Source organism: Balaenoptera musculus, chromosome 2 (genome assembly GCF_009873245.2).
Source record: "Balaenoptera musculus isolate JJ_BM4_2016_0621 chromosome 2, mBalMus1.pri.v3, whole genome shotgun sequence".
Classification (NCBI taxonomy): domain Eukaryota; kingdom Metazoa; phylum Chordata; class Mammalia; order Artiodactyla; family Balaenopteridae; genus Balaenoptera; species Balaenoptera musculus.
This window is the reverse complement of record NC_045786.1, coordinates 36,514,458-36,526,551: the sequence shown is the minus strand read 5'-3', so window position 1 is coordinate 36,526,551 and position 12,094 is coordinate 36,514,458. Positions and strand designations below refer to the sequence as shown.

Below are 12,094 nucleotides of genomic sequence, written 5' to 3'. Positions count from 1 at the left end.
AAACAAATAGCCAAAAGGAAGGCATAAATTCCACCTTATCAGAAAGTACACTCAATATAAATGGATTAAACACTACAACTAAGGTGGAGATTGTCATAAGGGATTTTTAAAAAACAATCAAACCTTACGCTATCTACAAGAGACACACTTTAGATTCAGACACAAATAGGTTGAAACTAAAAGGAGAGAAGACAATACACCATTCAGACAGTAACTGAAAGAGAACTGAAGTGGCTATACTAATATCAGACAAAGTACACTTTAAAACAAAAATTGTTACTAGGGACAAAGAAGGACATTTTATCATGATAAAAGGGACAATCTCTCAAGAAGATATAACAATTATAAACATATGTACCTATAACAGAACACCAAAATACATAAGCAAAAACTGACAGAACTGAAGGGAGAATTAGACAATTTAACAATAATTGTTGGAGTCTTCTACTCCACTTTCAATTATGGATAAAATGAGTAAACAGAAGATCAACAAGGAAACAGACGATTTGAACAACACTATAAGGCAACCACTTAGAATGCATCTATAGAACACTGCATCCAACAACAGAAGTATACACATTCCTCTCTATTATACATGGAACATTCTTCAGGATATGCCATATGATAGGCCATGATGTAAGTCTCAATAAGTTTAAAAAAACTGAACTCATACAAAGTATTTTCTCTGACCAAAATGGAATGAAACTAGAAATCAATAACAGGAAAATCTGGAAATTCACAAATATGTGGAAATTAACACAATACTAAATCACCAATAGATCAATGAATAAGTCACAAGAGAAATTAGAAAATACTTTGACATGAATGAAAATGAAAACACAAGAGGCTAAAATTTATGGAATGGAGTGAAAGTAGTGCTTACAGAAAAATTTACAGCTGTAAATCACACAATAAAAAAGAAGACAACTCAAATCAATAGCTTCTTAATACGTTAGTGTTTGGGTTGGCCAAAAAGTTTGTTCGGATGTTACGGGAAAACCCCGATGAACATTTTGGCCAACCCAATAAAAGAAGTGCAAACTAACCAAAGCAAACATTAGGAAAGAAATAATAAAGATTATAGCAGAAGTAAATGCAATAAAAATAGGAAAACTATAGAGAAAAATCAACAAGACCAGAAGTTGATTCTTTGAAAGAAGAACAAATTGAAAAACTTTGGGCTAGACTGACAAATAAAAAAGAGAAAAGACTTAAACTGTTAAAATCATGAATGAAAGATGGGGGGGGCACATTGCTACCAACCTTACAGAAATAAGAAGTTTTATAAGAGAATACTATGAATAACTATATAACAACACATTAGATAACCAGGTGAAATGTACAAATTCCTAGAAAGACACAAATTAATGAAACTGACTCAGTAAGAAATAGAAAAGTTGACTAGACCTACAATAAGCAGAGATAGAATGAGTGATCAAAAAGTTTCCCACAAAGAAAAACTCAGGACCAGATGGCTTCACTCCTGAATTCTACCAAACTTCTAAAAAGAATTAACACCAATCCCTCTCAAATTCTTCCTAGAAACAGAAGAGGAAGGAATACTTCCAAACTCATTTTGTGAGGTATTACCCTGATACCAAAACCAGACAAAGATATCACGAGAACTATAAACCAATATCATTTATGAATATAAATGTAAAAATCCTCTATAAAAAACCAGCAAACTGAATGCAGCAACATACAAAAAAGTGATATTTATCTCAGTAATGCAAGATTGGTCCAATGCAGGAAAATCATTGTAAAACATTTTATTGATAGAATAAAGAATAACTACATGATTGTCTCAATAAGCACAGAAAAAGCATTTGACAAAATTCTACTCTCTCTTATGATAAAAACACTAATAAACTAGGAATAGAAGGGAACTTCCTCAACCTGATAAAGGACATCACAAAAAACCCACAGCTGACATCATGCTTAATGGTGAAATACTGGAAACTTTCTCCCTAAGATCAAAGATATCTGCTCTCACTCCTATTCAACACTGTTCTGAGGCAATGTACTGGAGGTACTCACTAGGACAAATAGGCAAAAAAAGAAAAAAGAAAGAAATAAAAGGCCTACAGATTGGAAAGGAAAAATTATGTCTATTTGCAGATAATATAATCTTGGATACAGAAAATCCTAAGGAATACACACACACAAAAACCCATTAGAGGGCTTCCCTGGTGGCGCAGTGATTGAGAATCCGCCTGCCGATGCAGGGGACGCGGGTTTGAGCCCTGGTCTGCGAGGATCCCACGTGCCGCGGAGCAACTGGGCCCGTGAGCCACAACTACTGAGCCTGCGCGTCTGGAGCTTGTGCTCCGCAACAAGAGAGGCCGCGATAGTGAGAGGCCCGCGCACCGCGATGAAGAGTGGCCCCCACTTGCCGCAACTAGAGAAAGCCCTCGCACAGAAACGAAGACCCAACGCAGCCAAAAATAAATAAATTTAAAAAAAAAAGATAGTTAAAATAAAAACCCATTAGAGCTAGTGTTGGGGCTCAGAGCAGGCCACCCCAAGATATGTCACATGACATATTGATTATTTTGAATTAAAATTACTTAAGAAACAGCTAGTGGAAAAAATGATATAAAAAATACTCTGACCTCCCTATTTCCCCCTGAAAGAGGGGAAAAAAATCTCCCATGTGTAAGTATCCTCCCTATACCAGGAAGATAGAAAGCATCCTTATCATCAGAGCCAGAGAATTCAAGGCTAAGAAAGCTGTATAAACAAATTTTGCTACTTCTTTACTACTCTGCAACCCCAAGCACAAGACCCTTTGTTAAATTTTCACAAATAATTGTTTCTTTGCTTAAAAATGATACATAAACAGCCTGCTTTGGTCACTTTGAGGGTCCCATTTCTATGAGACCTCCACGTGTACAAATTAATTTTTTTTTCCTCCTGTTAATCTGTTTTGTGTCAATTTAATTATATACCAGCCTGAAGAACTCAAGATGGGTAGGGGGGAAATGTTCTTCTCCCCAACAGTAGCAAGGTTGCAGGATACAATTTCAATAATATGAAAATCAAGTGTAGGGACTTCCCTGGTGGTCCACTGCCTAAGACTCTGTGCTCCCAATGCAGGGGGCCCAGGTTCGATCCCTGGTCAGGGAACTAGATCTCACATGCGGCAACTAAGAGTTCGCATGCTGCAACTAAAAGATCCTGCATGCTGCAAATAAGACCTAGTGCAGCCAAAAAAAAAAAAAAAAAAAAGAAAAAAAGTCAAGTCTATTACTATAGAATCAAAAAATGAAGTTAAGGAACTATATTCAATATCTTGTAATAAACTATAATGGGAAAGAATCGAAAAAAAGAATATATATACACACACATATATATGTATAACCGAATCACTTTGCTGTATGCCTCAAACTACCACACTATTGTAAATCAACTATACTTCAATTTTAAAAAATGAAATTAAGAAAATTCCATTTATAATAGCATCAAAAAGAATAAAATTACTTAGGAATAAGGAAGTACATGGCTTGTATACTGAAAACTACAAAACATCACTGAAATAAATAAGTTGAAAAATATCCCATGTTCATGCATTGGAAGACTTAATACTGTTAGGCAGACAGTAGTCCCTGTTAAGGGTTGAACTGTGTCCTCCCCAAAACGATACGTTCACATCTTAACCCTAGTGCCTCAGAATGTAACCTTATTTGTAATAGGGTCATTTGTAAATGTAATTAGTTAAGATGAGGTCATACTGGAATGGTGTGTGCCCCTAAATCAATATGGTTGGTGTCCTTATAAAAAGATGCTAGGAAGAGACAAGAAAGGATTCACCTATAGGTTTCAGAGGAAGCATGGCCCTGAAGACACCCTGATTTCAGACTTCTAACCTCCAGAACTATGAGACAATACATTTCTATTGTTTTAAGCCACCCAGTTTGTGGTTTTTACTATGGCAGCCCTAGGAAACTAATAAAGTCCACAAATTGATTTATGGATTCAATGCAATCCCTTTTAAAGGCCCAACTGCTTTTTTTTTTTTTTTTTTGCAGTAATTGACAAGCTGATCCTAAAAATTCATATGGAAATACTGAAGACCTGAAAAGCCAAAACAATCTTGAAAAAGAACAACAAAGTTGGAATACACACACTTCCTAATTTTAAAACTTTCTATAAAGCTACAGTAATCAAGACTGTGTAATACTGGCATAAGGATAGGCATAAGTTAATGGAATAGAATTTAGAGTCCAGAAATAAACCCTTACATTTATGATTAACTGATTTCCTACAAGGGTGCCAAGACCTTTTAATGGGGAAAAGAACAGTCTTCAACAAATGGGGCTGGGATAACTGTATATCTACATGCAAAAGAATGAAATTGGACCCACTACCTCACACAACATACAAAAATTAACACAAAACAGGTCAAGAACCTAAACATGTGAGCTAAAACTACAAAACTTTTAGATGAAAACATAGGCGTAAATCATAGTGACCTTGGATTAGGCAATGATTTCTTAGATATGATACTTAAAGCATAAGCAACCAAAGAAAAAAACAGATAAATTGGATTTCATCAAAACTTAGAACTCTGTGCTTCAAAGGACACTATCAGAAATGTGAAAAAACAATTGATAGAATGAAAGTATTTGCAAATCATGTATCTGAGAAGGTCCTAGAAATCAGAATATATAAAGAATTCTTACAACTCAACAATAAAAGATAAATAATCCAGTTTTTAAATGAGCAAAGGATTTGAATAGACATTTCTTCAAAGAATATATACAAATGGTTAATAAGCACATGAGCAGATGCTCAACATCCTTAACCACCAAAGAAATGCAAAACAAAACTACAATACGATACCACTTCACACATATTAGTATGGCGTCATCAAAAAAGGCAGTTAATAACAAGTTTTGGTGAGAATGTGGAGGAACTGGAATCCCCATACATTGCTGGTTGGAATGTAAAATGGCGCAGCTACTTTGGAAAACGGTTTTGCAATTTTTCAAAAAGTTAAACATCAAGTTACCATGTGACCCCAACAATTGCACTCCTAGGTAATATACTCAAGTGAAATGAAAACATATGTTCACACAAAAAATTTTATACATTTCATAGCATTATTCACAATAACTAAAAAATTGAAACAACCCAAATGTTCATAAACTGATGAATATAGAAACAAAATGTGGTACTATCCACACACTGGAATATTATCCAGCCATACAAAGGAATGAAGTACAACATGGATGAACCTTGAAAACATTATGCTAAGTGAAGGAAGCCAGACACGAAAGGCCATATATTATACAATTCCATTTATATGAAACTTCCAGGCAAATCCATAGAAATTAAGAGTAGATTAGTGGTTGCCATGGGCTGGGGGTGGGGAAATGGGGAGTGAATTGGTATGAGGCTTCCTTTGGAGGTACTCAACATGTTCTGAAGTTATACAGCAGTGAGAGTTGCACAATTTTGTGAATATACTAAAAACCACTATATTTATACTTCAAAAGGGAAAATTATATGGTATGTGAATTATATCTCAATTTTTAAAAATAAGATGTTGGGACTTCCCTGGCAGTCCAGTGGTTGGGACCCCGTGCTTCCACTGCTGGGGGCACGGGTTTGATCCCTGGTTGGGAAACTAAGATCTTACAAGCTGCACGGCGTGGCCAAAAAAATAAAATAAAATAAAAACCCAGGAACTCTTTAAAAAGAAAAAAAAAAAAAAAAAAAAAGATGTTATCCAGGCTGCAGTCATCTGAAAGCTTCACTGGGGCTGGAGGGTCTGTCTACTTCCAAGATGAGTTTCTTACACTGCTGTTACCGGGAGGCCTCAGTTCCTCAGTGTCTTTGCAACATGGCAGCTGGCTTGCCACAGAGCAACTGATCCAAGAAAGAGCAAGGAGGAGGTCACAAAATATATTGATGACTTAGTCTTGGATGTTACACACTATCACTTCTGTCATGTTCTATTAGTTATAAGGGAGTCACTAAGTCCAGCCCATAACCAAGAGGAGGGATGAAACCTACACCTCTTGAAGGGAGGGGGCTTTAATAATGTGTGGACACACTTTAAAACCCATCACATATACATGTAACATATCTAGGACACAAAAGAAACTGACAACAGGGCTCCATGTGCAAAGGGGGAACTAGAAGCCTGGAGGACATGAGTTGGATGGAGATTGCTCACTGTAAACTCATTTTTATCTTTTGAATTGTGAACCACGTGATGTGCTGCCTGTTCAAATAATTAAAAACAATCTTAAAAGTTTTTAAAAATTCATTTTCTTTTAAGGAAAATAACTTGCTTTGCTAGCTTAATTTGTTAGGTTGAAGTCCTAAATCAAATTGCACTTTTATAAATAAAAATATATTTTTATATATTTATATTCAACTATCCACACATACATACACATTTTCTCATTCCCTAGCTCCTAATAGCCAAGGTTTAACAAAAGAAAAAACTGGAGGGCTTTCCTGGTGGCGCAGTGGTTAAGAATCTGACTGCCAATGCAGGGGACACGGGTTCGAGCCCTGGTCTGGGAAGATCCCACATGCCACGGAGCAACTAAGCCCGTGAGCCACAACTATAGAGCCTGCGCGTCTGGAGCCTGTGCTCCGCAACGGGAGAGGCCGCGACAGTGAGGCCCGCGCACCGCAATGAAGAGTGGCCCCCGCTCGCTGCAACTGGAGAAAGCCCTCGCACAGAAACTAAGACCCAACACAGCCAAAAATAAATATAAATAAACAAATTTATTTAAAAAAACAAACAAACAACAACAAAACTGGAATCCTTCTTTGGGTTCTAAAATTGGATAACCTAGATGAAACGGACAAATTCCTAGAAACACACAAATTACCTAAATTGACTGAAGAAACGGAAAATCTCACTAGACCTATAACAAGTAAAAACATTGAATCAGTAATCAAAAATTTCCCAACAAAGAAAAGTCTAGGACCACATGGATTCACTGGTAAATTCTACCAAAAATCTAAAGAACAATTAACACCAGTCCTTCTCAAACTCTTCAAAGAAATAAACTAGGAGAACACTTCCCATCTCGTTCTATGGGGTCAGCATTTCCCTAATACCAAAGCCATATTAAGACCATCACAAAAAAGAAAATTACAAATCAATCCGTTATGAATATCAACGCAAAGATCCTCAACAAAATACTAGCAAACCAAATTGAGCACATTAAAAGGATTATATACCATGACAAAGCGGAATTTATAATAGAAATGCAAGGGTTCAACATAAGAGAAAAATGAATGTAATATATCACAGTAGTAGAAGGAAAGAAAAAAAATACTGTCATCTCAATTGATACAGAAAAGGCGTTTACAAAAGCCAACACTCTTTCATTATAAAAACTCTCAGAAAAACTAGGAATAGAGGGAAGATTCCTCAACATGATAAAGGGCATTTATGAAAAAAACCACAGCTAACATTATGCTCCATGATGAGAGATTGAAAGCTTTTTACTTGTAATTTCATGAATGAGACAAGAATGCCTGCTTTCACCACTGCTATTTAACACTGTACTAGAAATTCTAGCAGAGCAATTAAACAAGAAAAGAAATAAAAGGCATCCAAATTGGGAATGAAGAAGTAAAACTATCTGTATCTGTAGGTGACATGATCCTACACATGGAAAATCCCAAGGAATGTACAAGAAGGTTACTAGAGTGAATCAACAAATTCAGCAAAATTGCAAAAATCAGTTGTTTCTATATACCAGTGATGAATAATTAGAAAAGAAAACTGAGAAATCAATTCCATTTACAATAATATCTGTGTGTGGGTTTTCCACACCAAGCAATTCGCCAGTTCTCTGTAGACACCAACTGGGTGCCCTACAACTTATTTCACTTCTGACACTCACTACCCAGAGTTAGCACAGACCCCACAGATTAAAATCTCAATCCCCCTACTTCAGATGCTAGTCACAAGTTTCGAGTCCCCAGGTTACCCATACTTCTGTCTGATTTGGCTACAAATTGGGGGTTCCCATGACCCCATCTCAGGTTCAGTAATTTGCTATAACAGCTCACAGAACTCGGAGAAAAACTTTACTATTACTGGTTTATTATAAAGGATACAAATGAACAGCCAGGCCAAGAGGTACATAGGGTGAGGTCTGGAAGGATCCTCAGCACAGGATCTTCTGTCCCCAAGGAGTTTGGGATGTGCCACCCTCCCAGCACACATTCACCAACCTGGAGGTTCAAATATGTAGACATGATGGATTAAATCATTGGCTATTGGTGATTAACTCAATTTCCAGCCCCCTCCCCTCCACAGGTCAGGGGGTGGGGCTAAAAAGTTCCAAGCCTCTATTCACATGGTTGGTTCCTCTAGCAACTAGCCCCCATCCTGAAGCGATCTATAGCCCACCAAGAGTCACCTCATTAGCATAAACTCAGGTATGGTTGAAAGGGGCTTATTATGAATAACGCTCAGGAAATTCCAAGGGTTTTAGAAGATTTTGTGCCAAGAACTGGGGAGAAAGACCAAATATATATTTATTATACCACTATAGTGCAATCTAAAAGAATAAAATGCCTGGGAATAAATTTAAGCAAGGAGTGAAAGGCTTGTTCCCTGAAAATTACAAAATATTCCTCTAAGAAATTAAAGAAGATCTAAATAAGTGGAAAGACATCCCATGCTCATGGACTGGAAGACTTAATACTGCCGAGATGTCAATACTACCCAAAGCCATCTACAAAATTCAGAGCAACTCCTATTAAAATTCCAGTGGGCGTTTTTTGCAGAAATGGAAAAGCTGATTCTCAAATTCAGTGCATGGAGTCCATGTAATAGGCTGAACTGTATTCCCCAAAATTCATATGCAGAAGTCTTAACCTCCAGTACCTCAGAATATGACTATATTTGCAGACAGGGCCTTTAAAGAGGTAATTATGTTACAATGAGTCCGTTAGGGTGGGCCCTAGTCTAATCTGACCGGTGTCCTTATTAGATGAGGAAATTTGGACACACAGAGACCAGGGCTATGCATGCATAGAGAAGAGCATGTGAGGACATAGCAAGAAGACAGCTAGCTCCAAGGCAAGAAGAGAGGCCTCGGGAGAAAGCAAACCTGCTTACATCTTGATCTTGGACTTCTAGCCTCCAGAACTGTAAGAAAATAAATCTCTGTTTAAGTCTGTGGTATTTTGTTATGGCAGCACTAGCAAACTTACACAGCCCAGGTAGACAAAAAAAAAAAAAAAATCTTAAAAAAGAACAAAGTGGGAGGACTCACACTTCGTAGCTCACTACAAAGCTACAGTAATCAAAATGCTGTGGACTGACAGAAGGACAGACTTATAGACCAATGGAAAAGAATTGAGAGTTCAGAAACAAACCCATACATTTATGGCTAACTGATTTTTGACAAGGGTCTCAAGTCCAATCAATGGGAAAGGAATAGTCTCCTTAACAGATGATGCTGGGACAACAGGATTTCCATATGCAAGAGAATGAAGTTGGACCCCTACCTCATACCATATACAAAAATTAACACAAAATGTATCAAAGGATTAAATATAAGGGCTAAAACCATAAAATTCTTGAAAGAAAACATAGGAGTAATTCTTCATGCCTGTGGATTTGGCAAAGGATTCTTAGATATGACACCAAAAGCATAAGCAATAAAAGAAAAAATAACACATTGAACTCTGTCAAAAGTTAAAACTTTTGTGCATCAAAGGACATTATCAACAGAGAGAAAAGACAACCCACAGAATGAGGGAAAATATTTGCAAATCATATCTGATAAAGAATTAATATCCAGAATATACAAAGAACTCCTACAACTCAGTAACACCCAATTTAAAAACTGACAAAGAACTTGAACAGACATTTCTTCATAGAAGATATACATATGGCCAATAAACACCTAAAAAGATGCTCAACATCACTAATCATTATAGAAATGCAAATCAAAACTACAATGAGATACCACTTCACACTCACGAGGATGGCTATTATCAAAAAAAAACAAAATCAAAACCAAAAAAACCCCAGAAAGTAACAAGTTTTGGCAAGGATGTGGAGAAATTGGAACTCTTGTACACTGCTGGTAGGAATGTAAAATAGTGCAGTTGCTGTGGAAAATAGTATGGCATTTCCTCAAAAAATTAAACATAGATTTACTACATGAACTAGCAATTCCAGTTCTTGGTATATACTCAAAATAACTGAAAGCAGGGATTTAAACAGATATTTGTACACCCATGTTCATAGCAGCAGCATGCACAACAACCAAAAAGCAGAAGCAACCAAAATGTCCACCAAAATATGAATGGATAAACAAAATGTGATATGGGGAATAGGGAGTTATTGTTTACCGAGTACACGGTTTTTGTTGGGGATGAGGAAAAAGTTTTAGACATAGTGATGATGGTTACCATAACACTGTAAACATATTATTGCCTCTAATTGTACAATTATGAAGGGTTAAAATAACAAGTATTATGTTATATGTTAAAAAAAACTTTACCACAGTTAAATACAACTACCAAAATTCATGGAACTGATGATGGTTAACTCTATGAGAGTGAGTAAAATTCACTGCTAACAGTACTGGTTCAATAATTGGCAGATTTAGATATTTTCTACAGAATACGTATTAATGAGTAACATAATGAATAGCACAGGTTTTAAATCCTTTACATTTCTGCAAGCTTTGAAGTCTGTCAAATAAGCCCTTTCTGCTCTGCACGTATTTCTACCAAAATCAGCTGTAACATTAGCTCAGCCAATTCCCACTTCAGGTTATACTGAATCAGTGATTTCTCATCTTTAAAAATATTCTCACCTGTAGTTGTTCTATGCAGATTATTCTAGAGGCTAATTCTTTAGACTCTTCAAAGTTGGCATTGACTCTTGCATAAACAGCTAAGCAGTATTGGTAACATTTTTTGACTCATCAAGAACCAAGGAAAACCATTCAAAATCATTTGCCTTGTTTTGAATTGACTACTGATATTGCTCCCAATGTTCTCAACTCTTTAAGCAACCATTCTCACCCCTTTAAGCAACCATTCTCACCCAAAGGCTAATAGTTTTAAATAAGTTTACTTACTCTGCACACGTTTCTTCCAGAGAAATTAACTCACCATTGGTAAACAGCTTCCCTTGCCTACCTAATGAATGGGCTACTCATACCTTAAAAACATAATATTTAAAGCCCAGTTTTCTCTTTTTCTTTTTCTTTCTTTTTTTTTTTTTGATGACACAATTGCATATGTATTGTTTAAAATGAAAGCAGGCGAGTTCACAAATTACTTCTGGACACTGAAAAATGAACTCTGGTTGCTTTTCTTCTGGGCAGCACCTAAACTCTGGCTGCTTTTCTTCTGGGCAGCACCTAAACTCTGGCTGCTTTTCTTCTGGGCAGCACCTAAACTCTGGCTTTGCAATATTTCAGGTACATTACAGTCTTCTGAGAGAGGCCCAGTACTTCAGAATTCCTGGGGTGGCCAGAATGCCTCTGGCTTCTTCCGCATCCCGCAAAGGGCTCTCTCCGTACTCCTCCTTCAGCCACTGGCGGAACTGATGGACCTGGTGCTCCTCAAACTCCTGGAGCTGCCTCTGGAAGCCCAGGTTGGGGTTTGCACAGGACCTCCCCGCACGCACAGTGCGCAGGGCATCTTCCCAGCCGAAGTCGGTGACCGTCATGATGTATGCAACCACCAGAGTCACGCTCCTGGAGACGCCAGCCAGGCAGTGAACAAGGCAGCCCTCACCTCGCAGACCGCACTCGTGGATGAATTTAATACTTTCTTTGAAATGTCTTGTCAGGTTTTGATATGGTGAATCCGCTGCTGGAATGCACAGGTATTTAACCCCCTCCAATGTTGGCCTGGCACTGTCGTGCACAGATAGAATGTGTGTCACCTTGTTCTTGCTCAATTGCTCTGCATCTCTGGCATCTTTGAAGTTGCCGATATACAGGCCAGGCAGGATCTTGTTCATCCCATTCCCCATGGCGGCCGCGCGGTCTAGCGCCCGGGGCGCGGCGGCAGGCGCACTGAGGGCATGTTGGAGCGGGCGGGGGAGCAGCGGGCGGGCGGGCAGGGGGCACTGCGCGCC

At 37.7% G+C, this 12,094-nt stretch overlaps 1 protein-coding gene across 1 annotated transcript; it reads right to left on the bottom strand.

The window, feature by feature from the left end:
• Positions 1 to 11,224: 11,224 nt before the first annotated feature.
• On the bottom strand, positions 11,225 to 12,094 carry LOC118890987 (dual specificity protein phosphatase 22). Its single transcript, XM_036844501.1, has 2 exons — positions 11,403 to 12,094; positions 11,225 to 11,336 (listed from the first exon to the last, which is right to left on the bottom strand). Exon 1 carries the CDS (start codon positions 11,987 to 11,989, stop codon positions 11,435 to 11,437), a length of 555 nt encoding a protein of 184 aa, XP_036700396.1. The 5' UTR covers positions 11,990 to 12,094; the 3' UTR covers positions 11,225 to 11,336; positions 11,403 to 11,434.